Here is a 20,190-nt window from a genome sequence, read left to right on the forward strand (position 1 = left end):
TCACCCGAATATTAGAATAGTTTGGAATATCACTTTGATAAAAAAAAGGAAGAAATGAGCCTTCTTTAGGTGAATGAATAGATATACTTTTTTCTTTTTGTGAGTAAACAGAATTTGATTTTGATATGAAAGATATTGGGGGAGGGGGATCCGAATCTAGTATAGAGGAATCCTTTGCTGTGCGATTCTTATTTACTTGAGCTACAAGTCTCTTTCAATGAGTAAACAAACTTTGTTTGGTCCTTGTGATTGATTTTTTGTCTATCCTTTTGGTTTGGAGTTGAGAAATGAACGCAAGGCTCTGTGACTGAGACGACCTTTAAATAGAGTAGTCATAAGCTTGCTCTTCATTGCATTTTTTGTGACGCACTCAACGCGCTCAGTGTAGCGCCGTATTGATTTTGTCGCATGGGAAATGTTGCGTAAAAGTCTCCGGTTGATGACCCATAACATTGTCCAATTTGCAGGCTGATCGAAATAATTTTAAAGTTGAAGGAAGTTGCTGCATAAGAGGTAATTGTAATCCCCTTGTTTTATGCATCTATTGCTGGTTTTGGCTCTATTTCTTTCCTTTGTTTTTTCGTTTTCAAGTCGTCGCTTAGTAAGTAATGAGAAGAAGAGCTTTGCTTGGTTGTTGATTTTTTTTGTTTTCTTCCATGTCATAGTCTTTCATTTGATTGTTGTAGCTGGAGGAACTAAACCTTGTTAAGCATGAAGGAGGTTGACAAAAGGAAAACCCCAAATACTAAAAACACTAAGCGGACTGAAAGAACTGAAAGGAGAGACAATAAACCGAATCAAGGGAATGACAGCAAGACATTGAATGGAAAAGAAATTGAATCCAAGGACTCTTATGCTAAAACAGACCCCAGTATGTTAGTAAGTGATTCAAACACGGGCACAGAGCTTTCTGAAGTTAATGAAAACTTGGTTATACATTATGTAGATGATGTCAACAGGTTTGAGGAGGTGCCTCAAGATATGAAAGCTACTCCAATGACTTCCAAAGAGAACATGGATGACGAGGTGTCAGACTGCGAGACAATAAAGGACTCTGTATCATCTCAAGGGGATTCACCTACCCTTGAGGATGAGAAAGTTGAAAGAGCTTCATGGGTACCCAAATCCATTGCAAAGAAGAATTTCTCAAAAAGCTTTTATGGATCTAGGGAGAGATCTGGTAGTGAATCTATTAAGTCAAAATCCAAGGGGTTGCATAACACTGCCAAAAAAGTCACTAATTCAAACAACGGGCCTTCGGGAGTTAAAACCAGAACTTCTTCTAGGAAAAAGGTTCTTCTGATTGCGAAGTTCCCATTGAACCTTCCTCAGAATCAGTTGAGGAGGTTGATGATGAGCCTATTAAAGAGGTAAGAGTAAGTGATATCCTTGATGAGGCCTCAAATGGTGCTCAGATTGTGGAAAGTGACCATGAATAGTAAATGCGGAAGAAAATGGCGAACAAGAGGTTGAAATAGCTTTGGAACGAAATATTGAACAAATGGAAATGCGAATTGAGAAACCTGAAGAAGAGCTGCGAGAAGTTGCCGCTCTTGAAATTTCCCTCTACTCTTTAGTACCAGAGCATGGGAGCTCTGCGCATAATGTTCACACACCAGCTCGGCGGATTTCTAGACTTTATATCCATGCTTGCAAGAATTGGACTCGGGACAAGCGAGCGACAATTGCTAAGAATACTGTATCAGGACTTATTTTGATAGCTAAGTCCTGTGGCAATGATGTCCCCAGGTAAAATTATCATGTTATAGTTCCTAGTGTTACAAATGTTCCCTGATTTCTGGAAAATGATTGATTTTTTCCTTTTGTATGTTAAGGTTGACCTTCTGGTTATCAAACATTGTTGTGCTAAGGGAGATCATATCTCAAGCATTTGGCATTTCACGGCAGTTAAGTCCTTCAGTAAAGTTTGAGGAGTCAAATGGGACTAGCAAGAGAAATGAAGTGAAGTCTGCCTCACTGAAATGGAGGGGTAGTTCTGGTAGCAAACAAATGAACGGTTTAATGCAATTCGCTGATGACTGGCAAGAGACAGGAACCTTCACAGCTGCATTAGAAAAAGTTGAATCCTGGATTTTCTCTCGGATTGTTGAGTCAGTATGGTGGCAGGTACACCTACACAACAAAGAACCTCTCATTCTTGCTTTTAACATGTTAAAGGTGGCTGGGGTCTACATCACGACAATCATATTGTTTAATGGATAAGTTCCATGTTCAAGGCCATTTTTTTCCTTGAAGTGTATACATGAATTTATATAGACTGACAATAATTTTTAATTTTGATTGAAAACTTAATTGTCACTTAACCTGTGATTTTTGTAGTAGCTTTGATGTGCTTTTATGTTTTGCTGACCAGAGTCTTATCTTTTTAGGCTTTGACTCCAAATATGCAATCTCCAGTTGAGAGTTCATTGTTTGAAATGGTACCAGGCATATTGTTTTTGGTTGATAAAGATTGAAACTTGAATAAAAGGTTTGACGAAATTTTGTGTTTGTTTTGGCTCGAGAGAACACAGAAGAGCAAGAGTCACTTTGTATATTTTCTTGATATCCAAAAAACAAATTACAAAGACTATATCCTTTTTGTTTCACAGCCGGTCTACAAACCAGAACCTACATCTAGAGGCCTAGTACTCTTCTCCGATCATAAATGATTATCAGAGGATATCATCCATCCACTTGGAGGAAGATGAGAGTGCTCAGTACAAATAATGGATAAAACACCAGCTGTAATCTTTCTAAAAACAGGGGAAGAAACTAGCTGTTGAAAAATAAAAAGCTCCTTCTAATTTTAGTAAGGGTCTTCATTTCTTCACACTTTCCTGCTTCCTTTTGACTTCATCTGCAGGATTACCTTCTGCAGGATACCTCTAAAGAAAGGAGGCAGCTTAATTCTCAACAGCCTCTCCTAAGCTGCTTACTGGCTTTACTCCTAACTTCATCCTCAAGTAATTGAATCGATCTTTAGGCAAGGCTTTAGTAAATATGTCTGCAAGTTGTTCTTCACTTCTGCAGAACTTCACATTAATCACACCTTCTTGTAGTGCTTCCCTTATAAAATGAAACCTCCTATTTATGTGTCTGGTTTTCTGGTGAAAGACAGGATTTTTCACCATGGAGATTGCAGACATGTTGTCACAGAATAAGGGTGTTGCATCAGCTTGCATTTCTCCAAAATCATCGAGTACAAATCTTAGCCAAATAGCCTGGGCCGTGGCTTCTGCTGCTGAGACATACTCGGCCTCTGCAGTTGATAAAGCAACTGTATTTTGCTTCACAGACGCCCAAGAGAAAATCCCACTACCAAAGCTAAAAGCATATCCTGAGGTGCTCCTGCAATCATCCTCACTCCCTGCCCAGTCTGCATCACAAAATCCTACAAGGATTGCATCACTATCTTTTGCATACTCAATTCCATAGCTCAGCGTGCCTTGCACATATCTCAGAACCCTCCTTGCAACTCCAAAATGTTTCTTTGTAGGACCATTCATGAACCTTGACAACAAACTAGCAGCATACATCAAATCTGGTCTAGTTGCTGTCAAATACAGAAGACTGCCCACAATTTTCCTGTACATGGTTTCATCTGCCAATTCACTTCCATCTACCTTCTTGAGCTTCTCACCAGTAGGCAGAGGAATGGAGACAGGTTTGCAGTCTTCAAGACCAAACCTCACAAGTAATGATTTTGCATACTTGCTTTGATGAATAAATACACCATTTTCAGTTTGTAGGATTCCCATTCCTAGAAAATGATGGAGTAAGCCTAAATCCGACATCTCATACTTCTGCATCATCTCCATTTTGAACTCACTGAGTAGTGTTTTGCTGCTTCCAGTATACACAATGTCATCAACATATATTGAGACAATAAGTATACCACCTTCTTCATCGGACTTGGTGTACAAAGTAGCTTCACTTGTGCTTCTGATGAAATTGCAGCTGGTGAGATATGCATCAATCTCACTATACCAGGCTCTAGGTGCCTGTTTTAAACCATACAAGGCCTTCCTTAATTTGTAGACCTTATGACAAGCATTTTTAACTTCAAAACCTTCAGGTTGTTCAATGTATACCTCTTCTTCAAGTATGCCATTTAAAAACGCAGATTTCACATCTAGTTGGAATAGTTTCCACCCTTTTTGTGCAGCCAAAGCTATAAGGGTCCTAATTGTATCCAACCTTGCCACTGGTGCAAAGGTCTCATTGTAATCGATTCCGGGCTTTTGTGCATACCCTTTTGCCACCAGTCTAGCCTTGTGCTTCTGAACTGTTCCATCTAGATTTAATTTAGTTTTGAACACCCATCTCACCCCAATAACAGGCTTATCCGTGGGTCTATCAACTAGCTGCCAAGTGTCATTCTTTTCAATCATATCGATTTCTGCATTCATAGCTTCTTGCCATGCTTGATCCTGTGCTGCTTCTTGATAATCTTCTGGTTCAACAAAACTCATGTGACATCTAGCATATATCTATTCTAGACTCCTTAGTTTTACAGGTGTTAAACTAGGAGTTGAGTTTTGACTTAGTGATTCACTTCGGCTAGTTGATGTACTGGTTGGGCTCGAACTTGGTTGAGAGCTTTGAGCAGTCTCAACCTGAGTCTCATTTGGACTTTCCTGCACATCACCACCATGTGTTTGATTCTCAAAGACTAGGGACATCACAGGTGTTTCAACTTGCCTGTATTCCCAACTCCAACACTGATCCTCATTGAATACAACAGTCCTGGAGAGGATTATTTTCTTGGACTGCAGGTCATAAACTCTATACCCTTTTTCGCAGCTTCCATACCCCATAAAGATACCTTTTCTTGCCTTTTCATCAAACTTTTTTCTTAGCTGTGAAGGTATGTGAGTATAGCATATGCATCCGAACATTCTCAAATGTTTTATGCCTGGTTTTCTACCTGTGAAGGCTTCAAATGGAGTCTTGCCCTTCACTGAGGTTGTGGGACATCTATTCTGCAAGTATACTGCAGTTCCAACTGCTTCAGCCCAAAAAACTACAGGGATATTCTTCTCGGCCATCATTGACCTTGCCATTTCACCAATGGTTCTATTCATTCTTTCAGCAACTCCATTTTGCTGAGGGGAATATGCAACTGTTAATTGCCTCTCCATTCCAGTGTTAGAACAGAAATCTAAGAATTCATGAGATGTATATTCACCTCCCCTGTCACTTCGCAGCTTCTTAATCTTGAAACCACTTTGTAGCTCCACAAAGGCTTTAAATTTTTTAAATACATTGAACACATCAGATTTGTTTCTAAGAAAGTACACCCAGCACATTCTTGAATAGTCATCGATGAATGTGATGAAGTACCTGTTCCCACCAATGGATTCATTTTGCATTGGTCCACAGACATCAGTATGTACCAATTCTAGTGGATGGCTTGCTCTCCATGCTTTCTCCTTATCAAATGGTTCTCTGTGCATTTTTCCAGCAATACAACTCTCACAGATTTCATTCACTTCTGATAGCTCGGGTAAACCAAGTACCATTCCCTCTCTTTGCAATTTTTTTAGGTTGTCAAAACACAAGTGACCCAGCCTTTTATGCCAGATCCATGACCCTTCTTCAATTGAAGCTCTTTTAGCTACTGGATTTATAGATTCCAAGGACAATGGAAAGCACCTATTTCCAGCCATAGTTACCTTGGCTACCACATTTTCAAGATTGCTGTCATCAAAGATTATAGCCATATTACCACCAAACAGGACATAGTAACCGTGTTCCATCATTTGACCAACACTCAAGAGATTTTCATCTAATCCTGGAACTAACAGAACTTCATTAATGTATCTCTTCCCATGCTTTGTATCTACTACAAGTGTTCCCTTGCCTGTAGCTTGAACCAGATCGCCAGTCCCCATTTTAACTTTGCAGGTAATTGATCTGTCAAGATTCAGTAGCAAAGACTCTTGAGAAGTCATGTGGTTGCTGCAGGCACTATCAACAAACCACACGGATCTGTCCTGAGATGTTGATGCTGCGTGACAGGCATAGAACATTGTGCCATTGGTCACACCTTCCTCTTTTGCATAGTTAGCAACCTGTTTGTCATTGTTACAATCCTTTGCAGTGTGTCCAAATCTGCCACACTTGCCACATTTTGGTTTTCCCTTATACCTACAAATGCCAAAATGATATTTATCACAAGTTTGACATTGTGGTTTCATGACACCTTGACTACTGCTTCCTTGTTTGCTTTGAAAAGTGCTTCTATTTCCCCAACTTCCACCATTTTGATTGTTCCAACTAGAGTTACCATTGCCATTCCAGTTGCTGCTTTGTGACCAATTTCTTCCTTTCTTGTTTTGTTGCCATTTATGGTTCTGTTTACTCTGTGCACCTTTATAACTTCCACTAGTACTACCATGAACACTACCTCCAATCTTTAGACTACTAAATGCCCTCTCAGTACCAGTAACCTTGTCCCTTTCATCATGCAGGTCTTCCCTTTTATCATAGACTTTAACCGAGGCCAAGACTTCCTCAACCCTTATAACATCCAGATCTCTTGTCTCCTCTATTATAGACACTATGGATTTGTATCTTCTATTTAAGCTCATTACTAGCTTCTGCACAATCCTTTTCTCAGGCACATCCTCACCTAGTGATTTCAGATTATTCACTATCTCAAAAAACCTAGCCAAGTAGTCATCTAAGGGTTCACCATCATGCATTCTCAGATATTCAAACTCAGCTCTAATGGCTTGAAGTTTAACAGCTCTTACCTTTTTGTCTCCTCTGAACTCTCTTCTCAGTATTTCCCAAGCTCCTTTAGCAGTCTTCTCATTTCTGATGCGAGGGAAGAGCTCATCAGTTATGGCTCCCTGAATGAGGCTTAACGCCTTGGCGTTTTTTATTCTGTCTTCTTTGGAGATAGTGGGTGCTTCTACTGGAGTGTGCTCAGCCTCACTTCCTTCATCTACAGAACCTTCTTCCTCCTCGGGAGTCTGCTGCGGCTGTATTCCGAGTTCTATCACATCTCATAGATCATGTGCTATGAGGATTGTTTCCATTTTGACAGCCCAAAAATCGTAGTTTGCACCATCAAACTGTGGAGTTCGTAAATCTCCACTGGAAGAACTCGATCCCACCATTTCTTAGTGAGTATCAGTGAATCAACCAACAAAGGAACCACCTTTAAGATTTTCTGGGTTTCCTTCGGAGCTAGATCTCACCCACAGTATCACGCCCTTCTTCGGAATCAGACCAAGTGCTCTGATACCATGTTTGAAATGGTACCAGGCATATTGTTTTTGGTTGATAAAGATTGAAACTTGAATAAAAGGTTTGACGAAATTTTGTGTTTGTTTTGGCTCGAGAGAACACAGAAGAGCAAGAGTCACTTTGTATATTTTCTTGATATCCAAAAAACAAATTACAAAGACTATATCCTTTTTGTTTCACAGCCGGTCTACAAACCAGAACCTACATCTAGAGGCCTAGTACTCTTCTCCGATCATAAATGATTATCAGAGGATATCATCCATCCACTTGGAGGAAGATGAGAGTGCTCAGTACAAATAATGGATAAAACACCAGCTGTAATCTTTCTAAAAACAGGGGAAGAAACTAGCTGTTGAAAAATAAAAAGCTCCTTCTAATTTTAGTAAGGGTCTTCATTTCTTCACACTTTCCTGCTTCCTTTTGACTTCATCTGCAGGATTACCTTCTGCAGGATACCTCTAAAGAAAGGAGGCAGCTTAATTCTCAACATTCATCTACAAATAAGACGACTGTAAGGTTGTCAGGACCTGCACTGGGTGATCAGAAGCAAGGTAGCTTTTCTGTCAACCTATGGAAAAATGCTTTCCAGGATGCTTCTCAGCGGCTCTGTCCTGTTCGAGCAGGGGGGCATAAGTGTGGCTGCTTGCCTGTTTTGGCAAGAATGGTATGAAATCATTGAATATCTATCTAAGAACCCTCTGTGGTTAAATTTTTTTTCCGTCAGACGTTGGAATTTAATTTCAATCGCCAAAGTTTCTCATCTTCATCATTTATTTTTCACTAGAACATTTGTATGAGCTTTCCTTTTGCTATGGCGCCTTTTAGGTAATGGAACATTGTGTTGCAAGGCTAGATGTGGCAATGTTCAATGCTATTCTGCGTGAATCGGCCCATGAAATCCCTACTGATCCAGTGTCAGATCCGATTCTTGATTCCAGGGTTCTACCTATTCCCGCTGGCGACTTGAGTTTTGGGTCTGGTGCTCAACTTAAGAATTCTGTAAGTATCATGCTCATTTTCACTTAGTTATTTTTCTTCTTTTTAAAACAGAAAGAAATATCTACTTTTGAATGGTTCACAACATTTATAAATGCATTTTCTTAAGGATTCCCAAGGAAAATTGGTAGTTTGTTGCTTAGAAGGCCTCAATATTGCTATTCCTGTGGTCCTTACCTGGAGATTCTTAGTGCCGGCAACAACTAGTTGGGTTTAGATTGCTCACTAGTTACTCATAAAACTGTATATGTGAATGTCCTCTTCACCATTTGCTTGAATCCATGACAGGGGCATGACCTGTGCCTCCTTCCTCATAATACTTTTACGTCCTTGGGTCTTATTTTAGAAAAATGTGATTGCTAGATTTAAATAATGAGGAGGCTTCATGTCGTGCAGGTTGGAAATTGGTCTAGATGGCTAAGTGATATGTTTGACATGGATGCTGATGATCCCCTGCAAGAAGATCACCCTGGCAGTGAGGACGATGATGGGCAGAGTGGGGATGGTGATAAATCCTTTCTTCTTCTGAATGCCTTGAGTGATCTTTTGATGCTTCCCAAAGACATGCTTATTGATAGGAGAATCAGAAAGGAGGTTCGTTTTTATAATCTCATTGCCTTCTTATTGAAGGGAAATGGCTGTGGTTTTAGTTCGACTGCCTCAACTTATCTGAATTTTCTGGCGTCGTTTTCACCTCTCCTTTTGGGCTGATTCAAATTTGTTTCCTTTCATGTTTACTAGGTCTGCCCATCAATTAGTCTTCCATTAGTTAAGCGGATACTTTGTAACTTCACACCAGACGAGTTCTGTCCAGATGCTGTCCCAGGAGCTGTATTGGAGGCACTGAATGCCGAGGTATACTTTTGCTTTTATTCAGTTTTTATGTTTTGTGGCCTGATGTGTTTTTGCAATTACAACTGTGTAGGTTTGAAACATTTGACAACGTTTTTTTCGTGAATCTTTTTAAGGATCTTCTGTTTAATGTTAAAATGTGAAACCAAATGGACCATATTCTGTAGTTTCTAATGAAGAAATGCGCTTTTGCTATGGCAAAAACAAAATTAACAACGCTGAAGGTTTGACGTACCCTTTCATCATTTCTTCAGAGCATTATGGAGCGCAGATTGTCAGGAGAACTGGCGAGGAGCTTCCCTTACACAGCGGCACCAGTTGTGTACACCCCGCCTTCCTCAGCTGATGTGGCAGAAAAAGTTTCAGAAGCAGGAGGAAGTTCGCAACTGGAAAGGAGTGTCTCAGTTGTACAACGAAAGGGATATACAAGTGATGAGGAGCTGGAGGAGTTGGATTCACCACTTTCATCCATCATTGACAAATTACCATCAACTCCAACTATCGTAGCAAATGGAAATGGAAACGGAAAGCATGAGCATACAGGTCATGCCTGCACGAATGTGAGGTATGAACTCCTTCGTGAGGTGTGGTCTGCGTAATTTTCAGAAGAGCGGACTCGACATGTGTATACCCGTTGGTTTTCTGGATCATGAAAGTATGGAGAAAACTTAAACAGAGCTGTGAATAATGAAATGGAAATATCAAGAGGATTGAGGAAAAAATGTGGCCCTAGCCATTAGTGTTTACGTATATTGTGTTAAGCTGCCATCTGATTTAAATTACTCATACGCAATAAACTCGATCTGGAAGAATCTATATTCGAAATGCATCAGAGAGGCTTGAGACTCGAAAAGAGAAAACTAGAAATTGAAAATGAAATAGTTATCAAACGGGACCTTCATTTCTTCCTTCAATAGTCGATATAGATATAGTGAATTATCCATTCTAATCCCAAAAAATGCTATCAAAGATGACTCGCTGTTGATTATAATGGCTGGCCAGTGTGTGGCCCAAATCCCCAACCGGTGGTACTAGGTTGACAAATACTATTAAGGCTCGTTCATTCTAGCCTCGTTTGGTTGGTCGGAATGTAAGAGTGGGAATAAGAATATGATTCATTTCCTTGTCGATGACATAATGAATTGAGATGCAGTTAACAAGTATAACTTGGCTTTTTCAGTTTCGATCTCTAATTCGACCACTACTACATCAGTTCTGTATCTAAATAGCTGGCTGAATATCATGGATTGCTTCACCATGGGGATTCAAATCACTATGCGGGGTAGGCACTTGTTGCTTTCGGTGTCGTTTGACCGGCACCGACGCCCGGCGAGATGTTACTTTGGCGTCTAGTGAGGATTCGACTGGACTTATAATGTGAAGGTTACTATCTTGCATAGTTTCTGCCAGAGTGAAGCATTCGGATCAGGGAGTATCAGCAGGTGCCTATTGTGATAGAAGAACATAGCTGCATGTACGAGAAGAGCAAATGCTGAAGAAACCCCAACAAGCAAGAATAATCCCCACAAACTATTGAAGCTAATGGAAGTGGTGGCAGGGTCCCTCTTGCGACCTGCATCTTTCTTGAACCATTTGTCCTTGATACTCTCTATTTTACCTTGCTCTTGCAGATTAGTGATCACCCTTGAAACATCAAGAGTTAGAGGTGAACCTTTTGGGAAGGCCTGCACATCACCAAATCAAAGAAGGAATATAATCCCACATGCATGAGAAAACATGCATTTAAATAATAACAAGAATAATAATAATCAGATGACTTGTTTTTGTGTGTCTTGGAGCTTGGTCCGAAGTCAATTTGAAAATTATAGGAAATTAGGTTAAGGTAAATAAATAATTTCATATTTGATGAGCATCTCATAAAATATGTTAAAATACGTGTAGATTCAATCAAAATCCTCATGAATTCTATACAAGTCAAGTAAACTCCCTCAAAAATCCATGTATTCATAATTCTTCACAAGTAAACTCCCTCAAACTCCATGTACAATACATCCCCAAAACTAAAATCTTTTGCTAAAATATCTCTTCATAATTTATCTCTTCTTTAAAGCACAAAATTTTGATTGCCCAAATCCTAGAACTGAAAATATTTTGACCTCAAACAAATTATCACTTTGAATTAATATATTACTGCAAATGTCATTTGATGAATGAATTTGTAAAAAGCAGTTTGATAACCTTTTTGTTTTTCAGTTTTCACTTTTTTTATTTTCTGAAAATTTGTTTTTGTTTTTTATTTTTAGTTTTCATCCTAAAAACTAAAAGCTACTATTTTGAGTTTCCAAAATTTGTGTTGGTTTTTTTTTCTTCTAAAAAGGTTTTTTAGCCAAAATGGTCATTGATATTTGCATAACACATCACTTTGGTCCCTAAGATTTGGAATCAATAAAAGTGGTCCATAAAATTGTCCATCATCAATCATTTTGGTCATTCCATGCAAAATTATGTTAATTAAGGATCAAAATGACAAATATACTCTCAATTTAATAAATAATGTACCAAAATGATTTGACAAAAATTAAGGGTATTTTGGTTATTATTTTCTTATTTAATGGAGATTTTTCAAGGAATGATCAAAATGATTGATGGTGGATAAACTCAGGGTCCAATTCTATTGATTTCAAATCTTAAGGACCAAATTGAAGAGTTATGCAAATCTTAAGGATAATTTTGGCTAAAAAGCCTAAAAAAAATTAAAACTGAATTGGTTATCAAACGTACCTAAGAGACTCAATGTTTCATGGTAATGCTTGTGAGAATGCATATCAAAAGAGAAAAAGCAATTAGTAGATTAACTTACGAAGGCAAAACCACTGTCAGCATTGAATAACGTTGGTTCAATCATGGTATATTCTGAGCAATAAGTTGAAAGAAATAGGTTCATGAATGGGGTTTCATCAAAGGCAGCAGAAACACCGCCCTTTTCAAAAAGTTGAGCCAACTCTTGTGTCGATCTGTAGGCCCTAAGCTTTTCCACATGAAACCCTAGTTCATTTGTCAGTAACTCCTGGACAAATGAACCTTCTTGGAAGCCAACAAAGTCTCCATTCTTGAGGAGCTGGCCTACGTCAGTAACGGTTGGTTGGAGCTTTTCGACAGTTAACAGCGATGTTAAACTTGCTGTGTAGGTTTGAGTTAATATGAGGACTACAAAACACCATACTACCACTACAAACCTAGACAAGTTGCTCACTAGTTGCTCCCCTGTGACAAAAAAAAAGTATAAAAAAGAGTAAGAGATAGCACATGGACAATTAATGACGACTAAATAATCTATGGATCCAGATGAAAAGAACACGTACTCTGTGCAAAAACCATGGTTGAGAGGGAGAACCAAAAGCTTACGGCAGGCCCGCCAGGCCCGCGAAAATCCTCGTTTATCCGGTGTTCAAGAACCCAGATAACGAATCCAATGAGGATGAAACAACAACAGGTTATTACCCAAAGGTCCCAAGTAAAAGGCTTCAAGAACACCAATGCACCTTGCCTACTTTTGCTATGTTTGATAGGTACCACCATTGATACCCCAGATTCTGTGTAAGGCAATGTAAAGTCAACATACAGCGACCTATTTGCTCTATTCGTCATATCTCCCACTCCAGCATCATAGTTCTGCCAAGTAATACATGACATAAGATTTTATGAAGAAATTGGACAGTTTCTGTGAAGAAATTGGATATAGTTTCTGCCATATAAGTAGGTCTCATCTCTTTTAGCAGAATATATAACTTACTTGCACCCAATGTACCACTATTGATTTTCATGTCTCTCTCGTCATGGGACCAATTAATCATGTAAAGAGAGAGAGAGAGAGAGAGAGAGAGAGAGAGATGCAGAGTACTGGTGATATAGGCCTAGTGTATGTAAGTTTTTCTCTACTATAGATGCGGTTAGAGAAACACATATATGTAGTTTACCTAGCTTTTACTATGATGTAACCAAAATAGTAGCAAAGGATAAGCAGTTTACCCCAAGAAACAGTTGAAAGATCAAATCATTGTAGCTGCCAGCTGCCTCACCATTAGGCTTCGCGAAAGGGTAAAAATCATAGGAAACAGCATATGGTAATTCTTCGATTGCGGCTTTAAAGACATCAATACAGAATCCAGTGATCATGGTTGTGTTAGTGCTAGGATCAAATGTCACGTTTACAAGTTCTCTAAACCCACGCTTCACTGGAACTAGAATTTTCAATGTATTCCCATGGTTAGGATTCTGCCAACCTTTTGGAATGGTGGTTGTGTCACCAGGCCATATAATAGGTCCAAGACTACTGGCATTAGAAGTGGTAGAATATGTGTTTGTGCTTGTGTTTGTGTTTGCAGACTTCATGTTTCTCACAAGTCCATCTTTGGGTGTCCAATATCCAAGTCCTCTTTCCCCACTACCAATTACATTAACTATCTGAAAATCTGATGACTGAAGTTGTCCATTAACAAGAGTAAAATTACCTGAGAGGCCTCTGAATATTGTACTCGATAGTGCTTGGACAAGTTGAGGACCACTTAGAGAGAAACCTAGGGTTTCTAGATCATTGGCTCTGTCGGAAGTGTTTGTCTTTTGGAAGCTGAAGTTTTTAGAACTCCCAACCTTCTCCACTGCCATGGCCAGTGCCCCAGCAGTATCGTAAGCCCACAGTCCAAAAACATCCAACTTAACATTTAGAATAGTTGGATTGTCGTTTTGGAATTTTTGCTGCCATCTGACTCTGAAATGTTCAAGCTCCTGTGTATTTGGGATGTAAGTTTTCAAACCCAACACCCCTTGCATGTTATCTATGGCAGAAGAATTTATGGAACCAAAAAAGTTTGTCATCCCATCCGTCATTATCCAAGCATAACCTTCACTCATCATGCCTATCTCTTTTGCCTTGGCAAAAACCCTAGAACCAAGAGAAGGCAACATGTGTACTATGAATACCCTTGTTTTCATAGTCATCAAGTGTTGAAGCTTTGAAACAATGTGGTCATCAGTGACCACTGGAGGGATGACACTCCAGTAGGAGATACGAGCACCAACTTCTTGCAAAGCATTACCCAGGTAAGGTATTACTCCCTCTCCAAACTCGTTGTCAACATAGATGAGCACTGCTTCACTCCATCCAAAGGCTTGGAAGATGGAACTTATGGCTTTCACTTGAGATGAGTCATCTTGTGCAATTCGGAAAAAATATGATGTCTGAGAAGTAGCTGGGGAAGGACTTGTTGTCGAAAATGAGATTACGGGCACCTGAGCTTTGTCTCCAAGATTGACTACGAAGTTGGCCTCTTTTGATGACTCCGGTCCTATGATAATGGCTTGCACTTCAACGTCCTTTATCAATTCTAAAGCTGTTTAAGGGGTGGAAAAACAGAAATTAAAGTAAATTCTGATGCGGTTCTAAATTGATACAAGAAAAAAGTCGAATTTATTTCCCCCACACCTAACGGGGAATAGTCAGTTGGGGATATGTGGCTCGATATAACTTATAAGCCATGAGTGTGGACGAACATAATCCACCTCAAAAAAGTATCACAATGACCTACAAGTAAAGAGTTGATGATTCATTAATTACTTTCAGCATTAAGATCTTTTAAGATAAACACTACACCTGATCAATAAGTCCATTGCGCATGATCACCCAAGGTATTGGATTTATGCATTTAATTTGGGAACCATATCGGTGCTGCAGCGTATCGCAGACTTATTAGTAATGGATCCATGCTGGTCGAAATTGGTATCCGAACTTAGTTTCTAACTAGGTAGAGCAGGCTAAAGGAAATTCTAGTAACAGGTGTAAGGGACTATATCACTCTTGAGAAACAATAAATCTAAAGTTCAATATGGTGGTTCATTTCTAGTAACGCCAAGACCTGTTAAGATAAAAACTCACTTTTAGATGAGTACATTGAGCATGAACTCACCCTTATTATAACAGGTTAATCTTGGTTAATCTACGTAATATGTGACATATTCTAAGAAAGGATAGTAAATGATGAACAGGGGTGAACAAAAACTGAACCCAAAAGTACAATTCCTAGGAAAAAGCAATCGGTTATGCTTCGAAATTATGCGTGTAACATCAAAATAATAAAAAAGTCAAGAGAAAAGTAATGGAAAAAAATTAAAAGTAGAGAGAGAACCTGCAGCAGCTTCAGCAACGACATCTCTCATGGAGTCCCTGGTGTGAAGGACCAGCCTAGTCTTGTAGTAAGCATGAGAAGCATAGAAGTCAGAGAGGGCCATGTTAACGCAGCTCAAACCCACCTTCCCAAACAAGGAATCAAGGTCAAGGATCACCCCCACATTTACTGGTATCGTTGTGTTTTGTGCCATGTCGGCCATGGCCAATAAGGTCTTAAACAGTAACAACCAGAAGACGAGACAAGAAACATGGCTCGTAGGATTCTTCATCATCTTTTAATCTCTGGAAAGGTTTGCGATTCATTGGCACCGACTAAGAAGAAATTTATATTGTTATGGAATCATTAATTAATTATGGATGAGGAAGTTTCAAGGAAATCTCGTTCGAATTTCTTTGAAGCTACAATGTAGGTGCATTACATACATCTCAGTATCAGTAAATGAAAGGAAACTGCAATCCGTTGTCCTGACCACGATATTAAATATACAATATATAAGTCAATGAAAAATTGTTTGGCTTTGTTGTTTTGTAATATTTGAATGGAGCCTGGACTTTCTATGAATTAATTGTTTAAATTTATCCCTAAATTACAGATGATTTGTTAAAGGGAATTAGTATTAGCATTTTAAAAATCTCATTTGACATTCCAAACTTTTCATAATTAAAAAAAAATACATTTGTGAGGAGTGTATAATGAGATTTTTGAAGTGATATAACAGTTCCCTTTGTTAAATTCTACTTTATAGGTTTCAACAAATAGAAACAATAGATTTTCTATAAAAAATAAACAAAAGACTTTGCAGTTCATGGGAAAGTTACAGCTGTGTTAGGCAACCAGAGATTTAAACTTGGAAATGTAAATGGACCTTTTACAACCTCGGTGACATATTTATTGTAATATTTTTCTTTTGCACATTGACTTTCTTTACCATTTTAGGTTTTGTTTTAGAGTTAAGCTTCGTGTCACAATTTTTTTCCTTGTATGTATCTTTCCTCGTTTTTCTATGAGGGTATGGTTCATTCCCTTCCACTTATTTTTTTTTTTTTTTTTTTTGTGTGTATATTTTTCTATGTCCAAAGTGTGTCGACCATTCACCTTTGGACCGGAGAATGACCTTTTGCATCCTACATTGTTCTACTTCAAAAAGCTAAAATTGCATAAGCACTTGAGTTAAAACTATCATTTCAAAAGTTTAAATTTCTTTCACGTATCACTTTTATAAATAAATTGACATACAGATCAGTTGGTGTAGTCATGAATTGACATACAGAGTTTACTGCAAAAGCAATATTTGGCCTTGTGAAGGTCAAATACTGCAGTGAACCAACTATACTTCTATATGTACTAGGATCTTGTAATGGGGTGCCTTTTGTCACAAGCATTGAGTTGTGGGGCTTGCAAGGAGTATTTGCAGGTTTACAAGACTCCAAACCTGCCTTATCAATGAGATCCTTGATATACTTTGTCTGATTCACAAATATGTCTTCATTATCTCTATAATAAACCTATAGTTCCAAAAAAAAAAAAATGTATATACAATATATAAGGAAATCTCGTTCGAATTTCTTTGAAGCTTCAATGTAGGTAGATTACATCTTAGTATTAGTAAAATGAAAGCAATGTCCTAACAACGATAATGTATATACAATATATAAGTCAATGAAAAATTGTTTGACTTTGTTGTTTCGTAATATGTGAATGGAGGTTGGACTTTCTACGAATTAATTGTCTATCTTATCCATAAACTAAACAAAAAACTAATATGGTACATAATCACACACTACAGATGATTTGTTAATTTCTATTTTATAGAATTCAACAAATAGAAACAAAAGGTTTTCAGGAAAGGAGTCCAACAAAACAAAGGCCTGAAGGTAACAAAATACCAGCACGGCCCAAACAGAACGCCGACAAAGCATCAGTTGACAGCATCAGTTGAGTTTTGAGAGATTGAGAGAGATTGAGAGAGATGAAGACGACACAGTACCGTATGAACTAAACCCAGAAAATCCCACTTCCCAAAATCTCAACCTCCATATTAAGATTTGTAAGATGGAAAAGCCACCGTCGGATTTAGTGAAGAGAAGGTTGCAGCGTCGACCACCTTCTCAATTTTCCCAAGACCAGGTAAAATTGCTGTAAAGTTTGCATCTTTGTTCTTCCCATGTATCCAATTAGTATAAAAAAGCAGCATTTTTATTGTTAAATTTCTTTCCTAGATATCATCAGTTCGTCGGATTCGTTTGGTTCTGTTTTTCTGATTGGTTCCTCGTACTTTGTCTATGTTTTCTGCAAAATTGATTTAGTTATTTAAGGAAATCATGAAAGAGAGGAGAGGAGATAACCTGGTAAAACTTAGTCTTAACATTTGTGTCTGGTTTTTGGGGTTCAATTGATAGGGCGGTGGTTACAATTTGAGAAGTAGGAAGAAAAATAAGCATGAAGACAACAACTTGTTGGATTTGGACCGAATTAGTACGTTGCCGAATGAAGTTCTTGTTAGTATACTGTCTCTCTTGCCACTAAAGGAAGCACAAGCTACTAGCGTACTTTCTAGGCGATGGCAGCATGTGTGGCGGCATGTGCTAGCATCTACTACTACTCTCGACTTTGATGCTGAGAAAACTTTATGCAGTTTGGCTGATCTCAGAGAAGGAGCAAGAGAGTTGGAAATCCGTAAGTACGTCGATTGGGTGAACAGTGTGATGGAACAGCATCAAGGTCCAACCGTTGAGCAATTCAGGGTTTGTTTCGATCTAGATCCTAGGTTTTCAAGTTCCATTGATAAATGGATTCAGTTTGCTATGAAAAAGGGAGTTCAAATGCTCGAGTTGGACTTGTTATCGTATGGTGTTTTTCCTCGGAAGTTTTTTCCGTGCTATACATTTCCGCACGAGCTTTTGGGTATCCAAAAAGATTCCACCTTGAAGCACTTGTGTTCTGATATTCCAAGTCCCAATCCTTGTGCGTGCATTGGCTTTAAGTCCCTCACAGTTCTTAATTTCAAAAGTGTTGATGTGGATGGAGACGTTCTTGAGTACTTCTTGTCGAACTGTCCTGTTCTTGAACGGTTATTGGTGGATGATTCACCAAATTTGCGTAATCTAAGTGTTGTTGGTCCATCGATTTCATTGAAGTACCTAGTGATACAACAATGCTCAAGCTTCAAAAGCATAGAGATATGTGACGCAAACCTTGTTTCGTTTACTCATGTTGGATGTGAAATAAACATGCTTCTTAGGAATGTACCACTTCTTGTTGAGGTATGTGATTATTCATATAAGAGCATACAAGACGCCTTCACCCAACTTTCATGCTGTATTTCTAAGCTAGAGATTCTCAAGCTAAACGGACTTCTGGTTAGTACATCTAATTTGTATGCGATAATTCTCTTTTCTTTTGTTTGATTTTGTCAAGTGCCTTAATCCTGGTTTGGTTTTCAGTTCCAGGAAAGGAATTGTGTATTCCCTATACTAGAAAACCTCAAGCATTTGGAACTAAAATTTCAAGCAAATGATGCTTTCATCCTTCTACAGTTAGCTTCTTTCATTAAGGCATCTCCTTACTTGCACAAACTTGTGTTGGAGGTATGTATTTTTATGTGGTAGATCACCCGTTAAAACTTTATGTACTTTGGTGATTTTGTGTATGAGGTTTTAGTCAAGGGAGCAGGGATGTGGTGTATTGTCCGGGGTTTAATTGTAAAGAATTTAACAACCTATTTAGTAGCAATTTTGCTTACCAATGAAGATTTTAGGATAGTTGTTTGGGGGTGGGGGAGGGGAGTTAGGGATCCGAATCCAGAAAGCGGGTCGTGGTGCTTCTCTTAAATGTCTTTTACTTAATGTGTCCTGTTATTCAATTCCTTTTAATTGTAAAATTAAGTTTACCACCGTAATGCATGTGAGATAAAAGAAATGAAACTCTATATCGAACAAAGGTGCCCTGCATATATTTTGAAGTAGAGAATGTACGGATTTACTAGATTGTCTTAATGGCAATTCTATTGGGTAATCCTATTTGGTAGCTTCCCAAGTTCAACTTTATTGTTCCAAAGACTTGTAGACTAAATGATAGTTCTATTTTGTGCCTATAAACTTCCTGAAACTTTTTGTTCCTGTGCTATTTACACTAATTAAGTTGTTTCCTTACTGCAGTTGTACCCATTATGCGAGAGAAGAGAAATGAGATTTAAGAAACCATCGAAATGCTCCCATCGCTATCTCAAGGTAGTGGAAATTGTAGGGTACGATGGTCGCGCAAGTGATTTTGAAATTGTCAAATTCTTGATACAGAATGCTGTTGAACTGGGGAAAATTGTTATTGATCCCACCGATCCTATCGAACCACATTATTGTTTTCCCATGCACAGAATAAAGAAGACTGTTGAAGAAGTGGTGAGGGAAGAGAAGGCAAGAAATCTTGCAAGGCAGCAGCTTATAGAAGAAGTTCCTTCAACCATAGAATTTGTATGCTTATAAAAAGAGCATTTGCTCAGATTTTCGATAGATTGTATTGGTGATTAACTAAGTAGATAGTGTTTGTAATAAACAAAAATGACAGTTTATGAGCATAAATTTTACTGTTGTGCATGTGACTGGTGAGTCAATATATTTAGCTGATCTCAAGATTAATAGTGACACATCCTAACCCTGATATCTTGGTAGCCGAAATCATGGCATGCTAGCCCATGCTGGATTGTGACGAAGTCATTTTACGCATGTTGACATAACGACTTAAATTATAAAGAAAGTCTACCAAAATTTTGACAAAACCTCGCTTGTTTATAAAGTAAATACTCGTCTATTTACATGTGAGAAACATACAATCTTGTTCCATAATCCTCAAAAGGCCAAACCTAGTGGGTCTCAGACCCTCTACTACATGCATGTAGTTCATGTTCAAAGCATAAGTTAAACTAATACAACAGAAGTTT

The 20,190-nt window shown here is 38.4% G+C and overlaps 3 protein-coding genes across 3 annotated transcripts; 2 read left to right on the forward strand and 1 right to left on the reverse strand.

Moving 5' to 3' along the window:
- Positions 1 to 711: 711 nt before the first annotated feature.
- On the forward strand, positions 712 to 9,933 carry LOC139191131 (uncharacterized). The gene is made up of 9 exons (XM_070811683.1): positions 712 to 1,370; positions 1,435 to 1,749; positions 1,836 to 2,127; positions 2,391 to 2,417; positions 7,736 to 7,924; positions 8,086 to 8,259; positions 8,653 to 8,850; positions 8,998 to 9,111; positions 9,363 to 9,933. The coding sequence occupies exons 1-9, from the start codon at positions 712 to 714 to the stop codon at positions 9,705 to 9,707; spliced, it is 2,313 nt and encodes a 770-aa protein (XP_070667784.1). The 3' UTR covers positions 9,708 to 9,933.
- Positions 9,934 to 10,199: 266 nt separating this feature from the next.
- Positions 10,200 to 15,644, reverse strand: LOC103454347 (glutamate receptor 2.8-like). Its single transcript, XM_008393942.4, has 5 exons — positions 15,252 to 15,644; positions 13,099 to 14,459; positions 12,432 to 12,741; positions 11,930 to 12,333; positions 10,200 to 10,793 (listed from the first exon to the last, which is right to left on the reverse strand). The coding sequence occupies exons 1-5, from the start codon at positions 15,523 to 15,525 to the stop codon at positions 10,479 to 10,481; spliced, it is 2,664 nt and encodes an 887-aa protein (XP_008392164.4). The 5' UTR covers positions 15,526 to 15,644; the 3' UTR covers positions 10,200 to 10,478.
- A 1,398-nt stretch (positions 15,645 to 17,042) lies between these two features.
- Positions 17,043 to 19,910, forward strand: LOC103431004 (F-box/LRR-repeat protein At3g26922-like). Its single transcript, XM_008369152.4, has 4 exons — positions 17,043 to 17,381; positions 17,654 to 18,613; positions 18,698 to 18,841; positions 19,412 to 19,910. The coding sequence occupies exons 1-4, from the start codon at positions 17,307 to 17,309 to the stop codon at positions 19,733 to 19,735; spliced, it is 1,503 nt and encodes a 500-aa protein (XP_008367374.3). The 5' UTR covers positions 17,043 to 17,306; the 3' UTR covers positions 19,736 to 19,910.
- Positions 19,911 to 20,190: the final 280 nt, after the last annotated feature.

This window comes from Malus domestica, chromosome 14 (assembly GCF_042453785.1).
Source record: "Malus domestica chromosome 14, GDT2T_hap1".
In the NCBI taxonomy this organism is placed as follows: Eukaryota; Viridiplantae; Streptophyta; class Magnoliopsida; order Rosales; family Rosaceae; genus Malus; species Malus domestica.